Here is a 17,864-nt window from a genome sequence, read left to right on the forward strand (position 1 = left end):
TACACAACTTGGAGTGCAGTATGCCAGGTGTTCAAGCTAGGGAGCAAGGGGGAAGAGGGAACACTAGAAACCTTAGGAAAATTCTATCTTGCTTTTATCTTTTTTTTTCTCTCATTCTCTCATTACAAAAAATAATCATTTTTATGCTGGAGGAAGAATAGAATCTTATTTTTACAAAGTTTGTAAATTAAATGGAGGTTGTCACAGCACCTGAGATGCTGAATTGGCACTGTGAATAGGGATGGGTTTCTTCTTTCCAGGAAAGCCTGTTGACCTATGCAGCACAAAGCCACTGTGGAGCTTTGCTGTGATGAACTTGTTTCCTGTAGGAAACCATGAATCTGTTAGGAGGTGTGTGTGGGAGAAAAATGGCGAGACTGAGTCTGGAATTAAGGGGTAGTTCCTGGCACCACCTGAGAGTAGGTGTATTAGGAGGAAGAGGGTGGGCTGAGGAGTATGGGAGGTGGAGGGGAAGGGACTAAAACTGTGTGTAAATTTTGGGTGCAGGTTTTTGGAGTATATTAGTGTGGGCAGGATATTGGCAGGCTTTCCTGAAACTTGGGGGGGGGGGGGAGTTTACAGAAACAGGCAATATTGATTTTTACATTCAAAAGGCAGAGAGGGAGGCAAAATACCATGTAAGTGCCTGGCTACGTGTGTTGAAGAGACTGATGAGAGCAGGAGATGTTGAGAAACTAGTTAAGAAAGAAGGACATACTGAAACAATAACAGTGTTGGGGTTTTAGTTTAGTCTTAGTTTTTTTTCTGTTAAAGGAATTTTCTCCCATATGCATGTTGCTAGGGGACAAATAGCTGTACTTAAGAAAGACAAAAAGGGGAGTGGGGTGGGCCTGGCTACTCCTTTGTCTACACCTGGGTGTGGGGTCAGTTCGCTCTGAGCGTCTGGAGAGAGAAGCTGCAGAGAAGGGAGCTGCTGCTTCTTTCTTTTGGCCGTTTTTTTCTTCCTGCTGGAAACAACGCCGGGACCCCAAAAGCTGCTTTCCCTGCCCTGCTGGAGGCCGGGTTGTGGTTGCCCTGCCCCGCTGCTGCTGCTTCGAGTTTTCGCTATGCTGTAGCTCTGCTCGCCCTGCCTGCCTGGGCCTCCGTGGGGTTTTCCCATCTGGATACATCTCGCCTGCCACCCGGGATTTGTGCTCGTCCCTGCCGCTCCAGCCTGCTGTTCCTGAGAGTCCGGGATCGGCTGCCCAGGGGTTTGTGAAGCCTTTGTTCCTTCCCTTCCCTTCCCCTCCCGGGATCCCAGGGCACGAGTGCCGCGTGTTTCCCGAGCTCGCTCCGGAGCGCCCCCTGCAGCCGCGGGGGAACCATCGCACCTGCCCTGCTCACCGGGAGCCGCCAGCGCCCCTGCCGGCTGCGAGCGGAACTGCACCCGAGGGGAAAGGGCCTGACAGCCAAGAAGGCTGGGACTCGGTTTGTGTTTGCTGTTACTGCCATAGTTGTTGTTGTTTTGTTTGACTGGTTATATACATATATATATATATATATATATATATATATATATATAGTAAAGAACTGTTATTCCTATTTCCCACATCTTTGCCTAAAGGCCCTTGATTTCAAAATATAATAACTTGGAGGGAAAAGGGGTTATATCTGCCACTTCAAGGGGGGCTTCTGCCTTCCTTAGCAGACACCTGTCTTTCAAAACCGAGACAAACATGTAGTGCTATGTTTGAACCTGCTTACTAAAATTATTCAATTAAATTATTTATGTTGATTATCTCAGGGGATTTAAGGTGGAATCTACTATTTGTTAACAGTATCAGACACTTTCATAGTTCTCTTCAGTCTGCCTATTGCATGTCTACTTTCCAATCCCTACTGTTTTAGTGTAGAGACTCTTGTCCTCCCATGTGCATGAGAGAGGAAGTGGTCACTGTTTCTTTTAGCTGGGTATTCCTTTTCCAAAAATTATTATAGATTCTCTGTTCACAGTCATGGCTTTCTGTTTTCATCTGTATCTGCTCATACAGATTGAAGAAGAGTGAGAAAAAAATGTATATCAACAGGAGAATTATATTCAACTAGTGCTAATTCTTCTTGGCTTTAGTAATGTCCTCTTAGTAGCAACCAACATTGCTATGTAACCGTTAGGGTTTTAAGTGCAACTTATTCCTCCACTTCATATTCCTTAAAAGTTATGTTTTATATATAACAAATGTAGCTTACGGAATTCATTAGATTGTCTCTTCCTCACTTAGGTATTCAGATAAGATTATTGGCTACTCAATCCACATTTGTAACATATTTAAGGATAAATATTTTATATATATATATTGTTGTAACCGCTAGATTTTGCTTAGCAGGCTGTAGCTCCCTGAGAGCTCAGCACAGGTTTCCTAGGGCAATGCGACCCATCGCATCCCACAGTCCATTTCGGACGGCCCCACAATCTTGCTCTGGTCAGCTATCAGCATTACAACCAGTGATGATGAAGGAAGTGAAAAGGGTCTCTCATGAGGATTGAGATGGCTTTAATCACATCTTGTCCCCACGATCTCCAGAGGCAGAGAGAGACCTCGTGGTCTGAGCACGGGGGGGTTTTGTTAGGGGCCCAGGGGCGATACCTGGGGGGGGTTGGGGTACATGAACCAATAGGGAGAGCCTGAGGGAGTGGCCAAGGCTAAGGGCGGGGGGAGCAGGAAGGGGAACATGGCATCACAAAAAGCAGTGGGTTAACAGGCTACCACATATATGTAATAGTAAGACCAATTGTTCTCAGGGTACCCACCCCCTGAGCTGGAAGACAGGGATGGGGAGCAGAATGAAGCTCACATAATCTACAGGGAAATGGCCAGTGACCTGCTACACCAGTTAGACACACACAAGTCTATGGAGCGGGATGAGATCCACCCAAGAGTACTGAGGGAGCTGGTTGAAGTGCTCACTGAGTGACTGTGCTGGTTTGGACAAATTTGGAGGAAAATATCCTCTGATAGAAGGCAGGTTACAACTACCCTTCCCCTACCAGGTTTGGGAAAAAATAGATTTTCCTCGGAGGAAAGTGAAAGAGATAAAAACTATTTATTTAACAAACACACAGGGAAAGGATAATAATGCTAAATAATAAAACCTCTCTCTGTGGACACAAAACCTGGGAAAATTTCAGAGTCCTTCCGTAGGTATGGTCTCTCTCCTCCTCCTCGGAGCTGGGTCGTGGCTCATCTCCAGGGCCAAAGCCTCGGTGGAAAGTCCTCCTGATGTATTCTGATGTTGAAACAGTCCAGCAGAGAAAAAGGGAAAAATTGAAGTCCCAGGAAAATAAAGTTCAACTCTCCATCTCCCTCTGGAGAAAAAGGAGCCAGAAAAAAAACTGGCTGAAAAGCAAGAAGAGTGCTTCTCTGCGCTCTCTCTCGCTGCAGCAGAACACAGAGGAGTCTGTATCTCTGCGTCCTTGAAACAAACTGCAAACTGCTTTGAAAGTTTTGCTCAGTTTTTTTTCCTCTCCCCCCTCTCAGGCTCAGTTTAAAGGCACAGAAAGGCACAAAATTAATTTCTGGGCATAAAGCAGCGATAGGGGATACACATCATAGTCACCCCAAGACAGCGACTTTCAATCATTTATCAGCAGTCCTGGTCAACCAGGAAGGTCCCAGTTGACTGGAATTTAGTAAATGTGACGCCCATCTACAAAGAGGGCTGGAAGGAGGATCCAGGAAACTACAGGCCTGTCATTCTGACCTCGGTGCTGGGGAAGGTTTTGGAGTAGATCATCTTGAATGCCATCATGTGACAGATGCAGGACAACATGGGGATCAGGCCCAGTCAGCATGGGTTTAGGAAAGTCAGGACCTGCTTGACCAACCTGATGTCCTTCTATGACCAGGTGACCCGCCTGGTGGATGATGGAAAGGCTGGGAATGTTGTCTACCTAGACTTTAGTAAAGCCTTTGGTACTATGTCCCATGGCATTCTCCTGCAGAAGCTGCAGCCCATGGCTTGGACAGGTGCACTCTTTGCTGGTGCTGAATGGTGCTACATCCAGTTCGTGTCTGGTCACTAGTGGGGTTCCCCAGGGCTCAGTATCGGGGCTGGTTCTGTTTAATATCTCTATTGATGATTTGGACAAGGGGACCAAGTGCACCCTCAGCAAGTTTTCAGACAACACCAAGTTGTGTGGGAGTGTTGAGCTGCTGGAGGGTAGGCAGGCTCCATAGAGGGATCTGGTGGAGGTCGGTCTCTTCTGCCAGGACGAGAAGAAATGGCCTCCAGCTGCACCAGGGGAGGTTTAGGTTGGATATTAGGAAAAATTTCTTCACTGAAAGGGTTCTCAAGCATTGGAATAGGCTGCTCAGGCCAGTGCGTGAGTCATCATCCCTGGAGGGATTTAAAAGCCATGTAGATATGGCACTTGGGGACATGGTTTAGTGGTGGACTTGGAAATTCTAGGTTAGTGGCTGGACTTGATGACCTTGGAGGTCTTTTGCAATCTAAATGATTCCATGATTCTTTCTAAAAATATATTAAACTGCTTGTTAGCACCAACTTCATTTAAAGTTAGGACAATGAAATAAATATTCAGCTTGAAATAAGAAAAAATCAAACTATTTAATTAAAAGCATTGCTTTTTCTTAAATGTTGAGAGCTTTGCTTTTGTAGAAATAGGAATGTATAGATGTTTTCAGATTAAATAGAGTTAATTCAGATTTGAAACTTTTTCTTTTTAACACAGTGTTTTGAAGCGTGGATGATATGGTAATGCTATATACTTCTAGGGCAAAGGAAAAGTGCCTTTGGACAAGTGGGCCATAACTCACCGAATACCTGTGGTACTGCAGCAGACTACTTAATGTTTAATATGCACTGTCTTCCTGGGCATAAGACAAATTTCAAAGGAATGACTGATGTTTCAGAAGTGAATTTACTTGGGGACATTTGAGTTTGCAACTCTTAAAGTGGATGTGGTCAGTATTAGCCTAATTTGTTTCTTCCCAAGTCAGTGATGAAACTCCAATGCTTGAATGGCAGCAGTTATGCTGAATGCCTGAGAAAATTCCATACTTAAAAGTTACATTTTTAAATAATATTAACTGATTTGATTAAAGAAGAACCATCCAGAATAATTTAAAGGAGATGATAGGATGTGCTGCAATGGCATAGTCATATATTAGGGTTTCAGTCTATTTTGAAATTAATTTTAGATCTGGCATACTCATTATCTGGCCTCTAACATTTGTTTTGAAGTACGGTTCTATTCAGAAAAGTCACTATGTAAAAGTGGCATTTTTTGTACTGTTGCCACCATCTGTAAGTTGTCTGTTAGGTTACAAAAGGGCAGTATTTTTTTAACTGCTTTTTACTTCTCATAGCTTGGTTAAGAGATAATATGCAATTACTGTGTTCTTGCAATCAACAGAGTAATTTATCTGCTATACTGATGTATACTTATTGAAGTCAGTGGGATATCAGAGGGTATAATTTGATGCAGAGTTATGCCATTGTCAGCCAGGACCAAATATCAATTTCCACTGAATTATCCATTTGTTGTTAGACATGAAAAACTGTCCTATATTCTGAATCCATATAGACTATACACAAAAGGGAACTCAGGTAAAGGGAATTCTTTTTACATACAAACCTCTGGAAATAGGTGGTATAAATTCATTCAAGAGGAATGAGAAAGCCCATGATGCCATCTTTAGAGTCACTTTTCCAGGTAGCACATAGCCCTATTTTAAAAACATGATTAGTGGTAAATTTTACAAAATGAGGCTTGAAAAATAGGAACTTTTAATAGAAGCATAATTTCCAGTTATTCTGTTCAATTGAGTACATATTTATGTTCACTGTGACCTTTCTAATATTGATTTTCTTAAATTTGCTTTCTTTCAGCAAAACCCACAAATCCTCTTTCTGTAGGCACCATTGTACCCCCTCCAAGGCCTGCTTCAACACCAAAATTGTCTACAGGGAAACTTAGTGGAATTAATGAAAGCGTAGGTATTGATTGTTGGATTTTTTTAATTCTCTGTTGTACTCAATTTCAGATATATCATTTACACTGTGCCCTGGTTTTGGCTGGGATAGGAGTTCATTTCTTCTCAATAGCTGATACAGTGCTGTGTTTTGGATTCAGTATGAGAATGATGCTGATAATACACTGATGTTTTGGTTGCTGCTGAGAAGTGCTTACCCTGAGTCAAGGGCTTTTCAGTGTCTCAGGCTCTGCCAGTGAAGAGCTGCACAAGAAGTTGGGAGTGAGCACAGCTGGGACAGCTACCCAAACTGGCCAAAGGTATATTCCACACCATAGAACATCATGCTCAGTATACAAACTGGGGGGAGTTGGCTGGGAGGGGCCAATCACTGCTTGGGGATGTGCTGGGCACCAGTCACTGGGTGGTGAGCAACTGTATTGTGCATCACTTGTTTCTCTTGGCTTCTGTTACTCTCTCTCCCTTCCCCTGTCTTACTATTATTACTGTTACTATATTGGTTTTGTCTTTTTTTTTCTTTCAATTATTGTTTTTTGTGTTGGGTTGACCCTGGTTGGATGCCAGGTGCCCACCAAAGCTGCTCTATCACTCCCTTCCTCAGCTGGACGAGGAGAGAAAATATATCTAAAGGTTCATGAGTTGAGATAAGGATGGGGAGAGATCACCCACTGATTACCATCATGGGCAAAACAGACTCGACTTCAGGAAAGTAGTTGAATGTATTACCAGTCAAAACCAGAGCAGGATAATGAGAAGTAAAACAAATCTTAAAAACACCTTCCCCCCCACCCCTCCCTCCTTCCCGGGCTTAACTTTATTCCCGAATCTCTACCTTCTGCCCCCCAGCAGCACAGAGGGATGGGCAATGAGGGGTACAGTCAGTTCATCACATGTTGTTTCTGCCTCTCCTTCCTCTTCAGAGGGAGAACTCCTTCCCCTCCTCCAGCATGGGTCCTTTCCACAGGGTACAGTCCTTCAGGCACAGCCTGCTCCAGTGTTGGGTCCCTTACAGGGTCACAAGTCCAGCCAGCAAACCTGCTCCAGTGTGGGTTCCTCTCTCCATGGGTCCACAGGTTACTGCCAGGAGCCTGTTCCAGCATGGGCTTCCCATGGGGTACTAGCTTCCTTCTGGAATCCACCTGCTCCGGCATGGGTCTCCTCCATGGGCTCCAGGTGGATCTCTGCACCGCCATTGACCTCCACAGGCTGCAGGGGCACAGCTGCCTCATCATGGTCATTACCATGGGCTGCAAGGGAATCTCTGCTCTGGCGTCTGAAGCACCTCCTCCCCCTCCTTCTGCACCAACCTTGGTGTCTGCAGAGTTGTTCCTCTCACATATTCTCACCCCTCTCTTCTCTGGGTGCAATTTTCTTCAACCCAATAACTTTTTCCCTTCTTAAATATGTTACTCCAGAGCCATTACTACCATCTCTGGCTCGGCATTGGCCAGCAGCAGGTCCCTCTTGGAGCTGACTGGCATTGGCTGTGCAAGACATGGGAGAAGCTTCTAGCAGCTTCTCACAGAAGCCACCCCTGTAGCTCCCCCACTATCAAAACCTTGTCACACAAATCCAATACATTCTTACCTCAACCCATGAGGCTTATCTTTCCTTTCCGATTCTCCTCCCCCTTGGGGGTGGGGAGGTGAGGGAGCAGCTGCATGGTACTCAGTTGCCAGCTGGGGTTAAACCACAACACACTGTTACAATGGAGTTACTTTCTAGACAATGTTCAGGGAATCACATACTCAAATTTTCACTACTGCTGGATAGGCATGAAGTTGTTAATGATAAACATGTTACTATAACAAAATAATTTTTAACTGAACTTGAAAGGTCCAAAACATAAATTTTGCATCAGCTGAATATTTTTAATTGAACAAATCAATAGCTTGAAAATTAAAGGATAGCATATGTGTAGGATTAAAATTTTCAAAATATGAAATATTAGTGAAATTATAAACAAAACGCAGTTGATTTAGGGATATCACCAAAGCTTTGGGGAATGAGTGGGATTGAGTAGATCTTTATCAGTCATGTGCTGACACAAGTAGCCCTGCTGTGACTTCACCCTACACGGTGCTGGTTGGTGGAAAAGGGAGGTGGCAGATTGCAGCAGCTGCCCATTTGGATAGTGAGAGATTGCACGCTACCTTCATCTCTGCTCACTCCTTGCAGTGCAGGTCCACCTGCTGATAAAGAATGTGGCAAAGAATGCAAATACCCAGACAGCATATCTGGCCAAGCCATGCTTAATCTCTTCTATGAATATTATGATTCTTTGGGTTTCATTTGACTTGCTGACTTGGTAAAATTTTACTGTGGTAAGATCCTCTTATTGTCTTTCAAAGTAGCAAGATATTTTCACCATATTCTCATTATGAAAAAACATCTGGTCTTATGCTTTAACAAAACTGAAACACTGTTTAACTCTTTTGCTTTTCTGTTATAGTATAAGGTCAGGGTAGGGTTCATTTTGAGATTATTTTCTAATTCCAATATAAAATTGTAGCAATTGCTCTTAGACCAAGAAATCTGTTCTTGATAACATGTAGTGGGTTGACCCTGGCTGGGTGCTGGGTGCCCACTAAGTCACTCTATCACTCCCTTTCCCTTTGGGACAGGGGAGAGAGTAAGATGGAGAACAGCCAGCAGGGTGAGATAAAGCCATTTTATTACAGTAAAAGAAAAGAATAAGCAGAGATTTGTGCACGCAAAAGCTAAAGGGGAAAAAAGGGCAATTTCTACTTCCCATCAGCAGCGATGTTCAGGCACTTCCCGGGAAGCAGGGCTTCAGCACACGTAATGGTTGCTCTGGAAGGCAAACATTGGAAGCTCGTGAATGCCCCCCCTTCCTCCTCTCTCTCTCAGCTTATATATCTGAGCTGGCATCATATGGTATGGAATATCCCTTTGGTTGATTTGGGTCAGCTGGCCTGGTTGTGTCCCCTCCCAGGATCTTGCCCACTCCCATCCCCTTTGATGGGGAGAAGGAATGTCAGAGGGGCAGCGCTGCTCAGCAGTAGCCAAAACACTGGTCTCTTATCGGCACCCTTCCAGCTACTAATGCAAAGCACAGCACTGGGAGGGCTGCGACCTTTACCTCAGTCAGACCCAATACATATCATCAGAATTAAAGAGAAAAAATTAGCTGGTATTGTTCTGCTATAAAGTACGATTCTGCAAATGTTACATGTGTTAGAAATTGGCTATTATCTGGATATAAGTAGAAGATTGCAAGTTGTCTTCATTATATGCCACATCCTTTTACAATTCTCAGTCTGTATAAAAGTCATAGACTCAGTGACAAGTGTGATAGAACCAAAAAAAAAAAAAAAAACTTCCCAACCAAAGCAGATGCTTCAGGAGTTCCAGTACCTTTTAGATAAGTTAATCGCAAATTGTTCATTAGTTATTTTAATACCTTAACAGTTAAATGGGTCATAAAACTATCCACATATTTAGGGTGGAAGGGACTTTTGAAGATCTCTAGACCAATCTCCTGCTCCAAGAAAGGCCAACTTCAAAATTACATCAGGTTGCTCAGGGACATGCTGAGTTTCAAAAATCTTCAGGGAGGGAGATCTCACAACATATTTGGGCAACTTGTCCCAGGGCTTAACCACAAGGTTACAAGAAGGAATTTTTTTCCCTACATTCAGCTAAAATTTCCTTTCTTATAGCTCTTGCACCTCTGAATAGAGCCTGGCTCCATCTTCTTTGTAGCTAGTGAAAGACATAGTAGATCCCTTCCTAGGCTTCTCTTCTCCAGGCTGAACAAACTTAGGTCCTTCAGCCTATCCCTCTCTCTCATGTCCTCCAGTCCTCAGCTATTTTAGTTGCCCTCTGCTGGGCTCACTTCCATTTTGTTAGTAGCTCTCCTTTATCTCTGAAAATCCACATTTGCTGCATGCATCCACAGGGCTATAGGGTTAGGTTCTGCTACTGTGTTACAGCACAATTATTGTCAGGCTGTTACATAATCAAATACATTAGACTTACCTAGCCAGGCAAAAAAATTAATAATGATAAGTTCTGAAATAATGGGATTCATTCCCATAGAAAATGTAAGTTCTCTCTTTTACACTAAAACTAGGATAGATAAAGCATTAAAAGAAAGATGTTGAGAAACACTATAAAATTGATTGGGGAATGAAATGAAGAACTATTTACAGTCTATTTTCATCTTTTTAAAATCACTTTCTGTCTCTGTAATACTCTTGTGATCTCTTGTGTTAAGCCTAGGCCATTCAGCCCTCCATTGACCTCTAACTCAAGTCCACCACCTGCAGCTCCCTTGGCACATGCAGAGAGCATTTCCTCAATATCCTCTTCTGCTTCCCTCAGTGCAGCAAACACACCTACAGTTGGTAAGTTAACCATTTTAATTCATTTTAGAAATGGTAACATTCTGCCACTGAGTTCCACCTGTTAGGAAAACCATTCCTTGGAGTTCGCTGTTCCATATGTGAATTCAGTCTAGGTACTTCAAGCCTTCTTTGCAATACCTGCTTCTAAATTACCTGAGAGACAAGACAGTGGATTTGGCTAGATTAGACCATAGATCCAATTATGGCATGCTCTCTAGTGAAATATTTTTCAAAATTAAAATATTCCATCAATTTGTATTTGGTGTGCTCTCTATTCATCAAGCACAATGTTATGTATTTGTTCAGAAGATGTTATTGTACATGTACAGAAATATTTTGGGATACTGATAAATTGGAATTAATATAAATGTTCAAAATTTGAGTTATTTTTATGTTATTTTTACTTTGTTTTTATCCTGTAATTGCAATTTCCAAAGAAATGAAACTAATGCATCTTTTTCTTCAAGTTAGTGAAGTATTGTAAGCTAAACAGAGGCGTTTACTGAAAGCAAAACAACCAACCAAACAATAAAGATGAAGATGAAAAGCAAATCGGTCTTCCCGTGCTGCCACTAATTTCAGAAGAAATACAAGGAGATTTGTGGGATAGGAGAGGAGGATTATTTGTGGGGGGACATTTTAACTTGTTTCTGTAGTAGATTTGAAGTATTTCATTCCTGAACACTATTACCACTTTAGTCCCAAGTAAAATTAAACCCTTGAATTAATGCTCAGGTATCTCTGAATGTTACTGATGCCAAGGATTCCTCATCCAGGCTCAGCACCTCAGAAGAGTATCTGCACAGCTTCTATTAAGAGTTCTGCATTGAAAGCAATGCAGCTGTTTCCACTCTGTGCAGGACCAAAGATAGTAAGGTCTACCTAGCCTTAGCTGTTGCAGTGCTGGCACAGTTCAGTGTCCACCAGTTTCTCAAATGTTGAGAAGCATCATAGAAAGATAACTGATATTATGGTTGCCAGAGTCCATCCAGGCTCACTTCCTCAGGCCTCAGCACTGGTGCCAAGGAACTAGAAATTGGTGGCAGCAGCATCAATAGCCCCAGCTGTGTGCGTGTTATTGGAGACAGTGACAGAGGGAAATTGTGAGGTGAGGGAGGAGGTAAGGAGGTGTGCACTGACACCAGGGTTTGATATGGTTATTAACCTGGCCTAGCAAAAATAAAGCCAGTTTCACCTGAATTGATTGTATGAATTAAATAGTCCTGGAGACCTGGAAAGGATAGTGCAGATGGCATGAGGATATACTCTGCACTACTGTCTGTATGCTTTTGGCTTTTGGACAATCCAGTATTTCTCTTACCCCATTTGTTCTGAATAATTGAGAGTTAACTATAATTATCTTGTTCCAAATGAACTTGTAGGCATGCATAATTGAATTACTTTTATGCTTTAGCCTTTTCATTTGCAATGTTTTTTTATTTATTAAATTAACACCTATAACATCTATTTTTTTCTTGAAATACTTTGTTTTTTGCCATGTTTTGTTTTATTTACATGTAATAGAGGATGATCTTTTGATTGGAACACTTCCTACAATTGAAAAGCTTTGTGAGACACCACCAGGTATTGTACTAGAAGCAGATTTACATGTTAACTAATTGTACTAGTTTGAAAACAAACCAGTGGGAGGCACCAAGTCAAAATAACAATTTAATAGGGAAATTAAAGAAAAGGAAAAAAAAAAAAAAAGAAAACATAAAAGAAAATACTGGTTCAAACTGACAGAGTCAGGATACAACCTGACACCCTGTTAGTCAGGGTGGTGGTAGCAGTCAAATAAGATGGTGGCTGCAGTCCTCCTGAACTGGTGGATGTGGTTCTGTTGAAGCAGTGATCCTGTAGAAAGGGTCTGGTCTTCCTCAGAAGATCCAGTGGTGGCTATGTAGCTGTTGTCCTCTGGGAATCCAGTGGAAAGGGTGTCTGTGGTGTTTGGAATCTCAGATTATATCCAGGATGGAATGCTTGGTTCCTCCCTCTGGGTGGAGCATCTCACAATGGGATGATGAGTCATGAGGCCAGGCGTTGATGGGCTCATTAACAGAAGATAGTCCGGAGGGAGTTATCTCTGAGTCATTCGGCAGGGCATTGATGAGCCATTAACAGAAGATAGTCTGGGGGAAGGAGGCAAGGAAACACTGCCCCACCTGGTTTCAACAGCCCATGAGGATGGTAATAGAATACACTGCAACCCAGGACACTAATCATCCTAATGCACTACAGTTAATAATATTGTATTTCTTTTGAAACAAACCTCTCCAGCTATTTCTGGTGTCTGGCAGATACAAGTAGCTTGAAAGCTCAAGTACATAAATTATGTGTTGCCGAAGTCACCAAAACTTGATATAGTCACTTTTATACAACATAATCTTCCATCTATTCCCCCCTCCCCCACCAACAAGCTGAAAATTGGTCTCTCTTGATTCTTCAGTTTGTCATTACTACATTCTTGGAAGAAAAATAAATATATTTTTACTTTGACAATCTTTATTCTCATAAGACAAGGAGATAAAACCATTTCTGTATTTCTAAATAACACAAGGCTTTGAAGATACAAATAATAAAGATAATATTTTTAAATACATTTCATTTTTATGGCAGCAGTTTAGCCAATATTAAAATTACCTGAATCATTGTTCCTAAACTGAACTAAAACAATTTGATCAGAATTTTATTTGCTCTTTTTATGGCCAATGATGCGGTCTTTTATTCTGCACCTTGGCAACCTCTTTGAGTGTGTCAATGCAACTGTTTGCATGTTTGTGTCATTAGCTGTTGTGTTAGCACAGCTGAAGGGCTGTTAACAGTGGTTGGGGCTAAGGCAGGTGGCAGGGCATCAAAGCCAGATTTTCTGGTGCTGCTGAAGGTCCCAGAAGTGGACCTGTGAGCTTGACTGCAGCCTAAGATACCACGAGTCCACCTTGGCACAACTCTTTGACATCCTGTCCTGAGAACTTGCAACAAGCATCTGATACAGGCTGTTTCACCAGTGGTACAAAAAAAATTAGTAAGATGCTTTCTACTACGCTATTGAACTAATAAAAAGATAGAACTTCAAGTACTGTCTCTTATAGTCAGTACACATATAAAACACTACTGAAAAGTAAAATCCCATGACAAATGGCTTTGTCAATTCTCATTTGACATTTCATTCATTTCAAAAAACCTTTAGCTGAGGTCTGAGTAACTTTTTATAATTATGCATTGTAACTTTGTTGTGTAGGCACAGATGCATGAAGGCTAACACTGGCCTGGTAATTATTTTTCTTGTAAACTGATAAATATTTCCAGGTACCTCCAAGGTACTCCCAGAATCTTTACTATGCAAACATCAGAAAATTTGCAAAATATTTCTCCAACAATTTCTATTTGGGAATTGCAATCTTTTTTGTCTGAAATAGTTAAAAGAATGTTCAACGGTTCACTTATGTGGGGTAATATTAATGTATGTGCATTTATGTTCATACATACCCCGACTGAATTCTTTGCATTTCTGTGACTATTTTATCATACGTTTTTCCATACTATAAGCATACAGTAGGGACTTTTTTTACGGTATTGTAGTTAACATCTAATTTTCTTTTTATCTGTTGACTTCAGTTTCATCAGTAGCCATTTTAATGCAGTGTTCCTCTGTCTCATCTGTATTTCCTTGTGTCTGTCCATTTACAAAATGTCACATCAATAGTCCTGTTTTTCTATGCTGCTAAGCAGTGTTTTGATGGTGTGATTGTACTGTATTATGTTTATATTTTTCTACATGCCTCAAGTAATATTTTAGACTCTGCTGTGACCATGATGGTAGTAACCTCTTATAAAAATGACAGGTGTAGTCAACCATTCTGAAATCTATTGCTAAGCTTTTTGAAAACTAAACCTATACACTGTATGTATTCTAGGTGTTTCATGTGGTCCCAGCCCTGTCAGACTTGGAAACCAGGACATTGTGCCTGTTGCAGTAGCCCTTACTGAATCTGTTAATGCCTACTTTAAAGGAGCAGATCCCACAAAGTTAGTTAAATAGTAAATTGTTTTGAATGTAATAAGTTACAATAAAAAAAAATGCACTGGTTGTACTTTTAATATTTTGGGGGAAAATATATATACATTAGAATGCAGATTCACAGGGTTTTTTCCCCTGATATGTGACATCAGTGACTTATCACTTTCTATTGGCCCGCATCTGACTAGGAGTTCATATATCCCTGCTTTACAAAAATGTGTTCAGTGAGAAAAACAAAAATAAGGGTTTCTACTGTAGTCAGGTAGGTGCTGCATGTAAATTTGGACAGCTTAAAAGTACCTCATTTCTTCTGTCACAATGCTTGACATACTACTTAGGCCTTGCCTAAGCATAGTTCTGCTATATTTTCAAAGCCTGAAAAATAACCACCCATACTACTGTATGCTTAACCAGCTAAACATTTTTCTTATTTCATCTGACTTCCAAGTCAAAAGTGATAATACATTGTCATTGTGCCACATTACCCTCATTTGAAATTGATTTTAGAATCATAAAATTGTTAGGGTTGGAAGGAACATTAAAGATCATAGAATCATAGAATATGCTGAGTTGGAAGGGACCCATCAGGATAATCAAGTCCAACTCCTGGCCTTGCACAGGACCACCCCAAGAATCACACCATGTGCCTGAGAGCATTGTCCAAACACTTCTCGAATTCTGTCGGGCTTGGTGCTGTGACCACTTCCCTGGGGAGCCTGTTCCAGTGCCCAACCATCCTCTGGGTGAAGAACCTTTTCCTAATATCCAACCTCCCCTGACACAACTTGAGGCTATTCCCTCGGGTCCTGTCCTGGCACTGTCCCTCCACTTCCCCTCATGAGGATGTTGAAGACCACAATGTCTCCCCTCAGTCTCTTCTTCTCCAGGCTGAACAGACCAAGTGACATCAACCGCTCCTCGTATGGCTTCCCCTCTAGGCCCTTCACCATCTTCATGGCCCTCCTTTGGATGCTCTCTTATAGCTTAATGTCTTTCTTATATTGTGACACCCAAAACTGCACACAGGACTCAAGGTGAGGCCACACCAGTGCAGAGCAGAGTGGGACAATCACCCCCCTCGACTGGCTGGCAATGCTGTGCCTGATGCACCTCAGGACATGGTTGGCCTTCCTGGCTGCCAGGACACTGCTGACTCATATTCAACTTTCCATCAACCAGGACCCCTGGGTCCCTTTCTGTGGTGCTGCTCTCCAGCCTCTCATTCCCAAGTCTATACACACAACCAGGGTTGTCTTGTTCCACGTGCGGAATCTGGCACTTGCCCTTGTTAAACTTCATGCGGTTGGTGATTGCCCATCTCTCTAATTTGTCAGGGTCTCTCTGCAGGGCCTCTCTGTCTTCAAGGGAGTTCACAGCTCCTCCCAATTTAGCATTGTTAGCAAATTTACTTAGTATTCCTTTGAGTCTTGTGTCAGTCATTAATGAAGATGTTGAAGATCACTGGGCCAAGGACAGAGCCCTGCAGAACCCCACTAGTGACCAGTCACCAGCCTGATGTTACCTCATTTACTATAACCCTTTGTGCCTGACCCATGAGCCAGTTGCTCACCCATCACGTAACATGGTTATCCAGCTGTGTGCTGGACATTCTGTGCAGAAGGATCCTGTGAGAGACAGTATCAAAAACTTTGCTGAAGTCCAAAAAGATGACATCTACTGGCTTTCCTAGATCAACTAGATGGGTTACCCTGTCATAGAAGGAAATCAGGTTCAACAAGCAGGACTTTCCCCTCATGCAGCCATGCTGGCTGTGACCGATGACTGCGTTGTCCTCCAGGTGTTTTTCAATACCTCCCAGAATAATCTTTTCCATGATTTTGCCAGGTACTGAAGTGAGACTGACAGGCCTGTTGTTTCTGGGGTCCTCCTTCTTGCCCTTCTTGAAAATTGGGACAACGTTATCTAGCTTCCAGTCAGCTGGGACCCCTACGGATTCCCAAGAGCACTCAAAAATCACCAAGAGAGGCTTTGTGATGACATCAGCCAGGTCTTTGAGGAGTCTCAGATGAATCCCATCAGGCCCCATAGATTTGTAGGGATCCAGCTGGAGCAGCAGACCCTGCACAAGTTCAGTGTCGACTGGGAGTTGATCATTCTAGCAGTCATGGTCCTTCAGCTCAGGGTGCTGAGACTGCCTTGGTCCATCATCACTATTTTAAGCATTAAACACCTCTGCCTTGTCCATGTCCCTGTTTGTGAGGTGACCATCCTCATCCTGTAATGGGGCGATGTTATTTCTGCACTCTTTTGCTATTAATATATTTGAAAAAAATTATCATCTAGTTTCAACTCCCCAGTCATGGGCAGGGACATCTTCCATTAGACCAGGTTACTCAGAGCCCCATCCAGCCTAGCCATGAATACCTCCAGGGATGAGTCCACAACCTCTCTGGGCAACCAGTTCCAGTGCCTCGCCACCCTGACAGTAAAGAATTTCTTCCTAATATCTAATCTAAACCTACCCTCCTTCATCTTAAGACCATTCCCTCTTGTCCTATCACTACATGATCTTGCAAAAAGTTCCTCTCCAGCTCTCTTGGAACCCCTTCAGGTACTGGAAGGTGCTATAAGGTCTCTCCAGAGCCTTCTCCAGGCTGAACAGCCCCAGCTCTAAGCCTGTCTTTATAGCAGAGGTGCTCCAGCCCTCAGAGCATCTTCATGGCCTCCTCTGGGCTCGCTCCAACAGGTCCAAGTCTTTCTTGTGTTGGGGGCTGCACAACTGTATGCAGTACTCAGGTGGGGTCTCACAAGAGTGGAGTAGAGGGGCAGAATCGCCTCCCTTGACCTGCTGGTCATGCCTCTTTTGATGCAGCCCAGGATACAGTTGGCTTTCTGGGCTGCAAGTGCACACTGCCGAGTCTATTGATTTTCTGCTTTGAAATCAGCCCATCAGATTGTAAAAGTATGATTGATTTAAAATTAGTACTAAAACTAGGCAGTTAATGAGCTGCAATAAAATTGATATTTTCATTCTCTTCTAGATGCATTGTGAAGATCACTGGTGATATGACATTATCATTCCCAAGTGGGATTGTTAAAGTCTTTACCAGCAACCCATCTACAGCGTTGCTCTGCTTCAGGGTAAAAACCACAAGCAAACTAGAGCAGATTCTTCCAAATGCACAACTTATATACAGGTTTTGTATTTTAATTTAATATAATAGTAAAGTACATGAATCTTAAAATGTGAATTTTTGTATATGTAAATCAGAATTCTCTACGGTCTTGATTTGCTTATATATAACTTAATTTCCTGAACTAATCTTGTTTAGTTCAGTTTCTTTTCACTGCTACCATTAAAAATTTCAGTGATTACTGGACTTGAAACTTATGCTGAATATGAGGAAACATAAAAATAGTTTTCAATTTTAGCTGTTTTTACATACATTTTATAAATAAAATGGTTTAATAAACTATTTAAAAACAACAAAACAAAAATATTTTTTTCTACTCAAACTATATCAACAATATAACTAATATAACTACAGAGAAAAATTA

General features: G+C 42.1%; 1 protein-coding gene across 1 annotated transcript in view; it reads left to right on the forward strand.

The window, feature by feature from the left end:
* LOC309584592 (F-BAR domain only protein 2-like) overlaps positions 1 to 17,864 on the forward strand; it is a gene marked incomplete at both ends in the record, with an annotated part of 99,199 nt that overhangs the window by 52,029 nt on the left and 29,306 nt on the right. Inside the window, 4 exon segments of the mRNA XM_082300686.1 lie at positions 5,851 to 5,954; positions 10,195 to 10,324; positions 14,242 to 14,353; positions 17,348 to 17,503. Of these exon segments, the coding sequence (XP_082156812.1) occupies positions 5,851 to 5,954; positions 10,195 to 10,324; positions 14,242 to 14,353; positions 17,348 to 17,503 (502 nt within the window).

Source organism: Coloeus monedula, assembly GCF_965178545.1.
Source record: "Coloeus monedula genome assembly, chromosome: W".
NCBI classification, from domain to species: domain Eukaryota; kingdom Metazoa; phylum Chordata; class Aves; order Passeriformes; family Corvidae; genus Coloeus; species Coloeus monedula.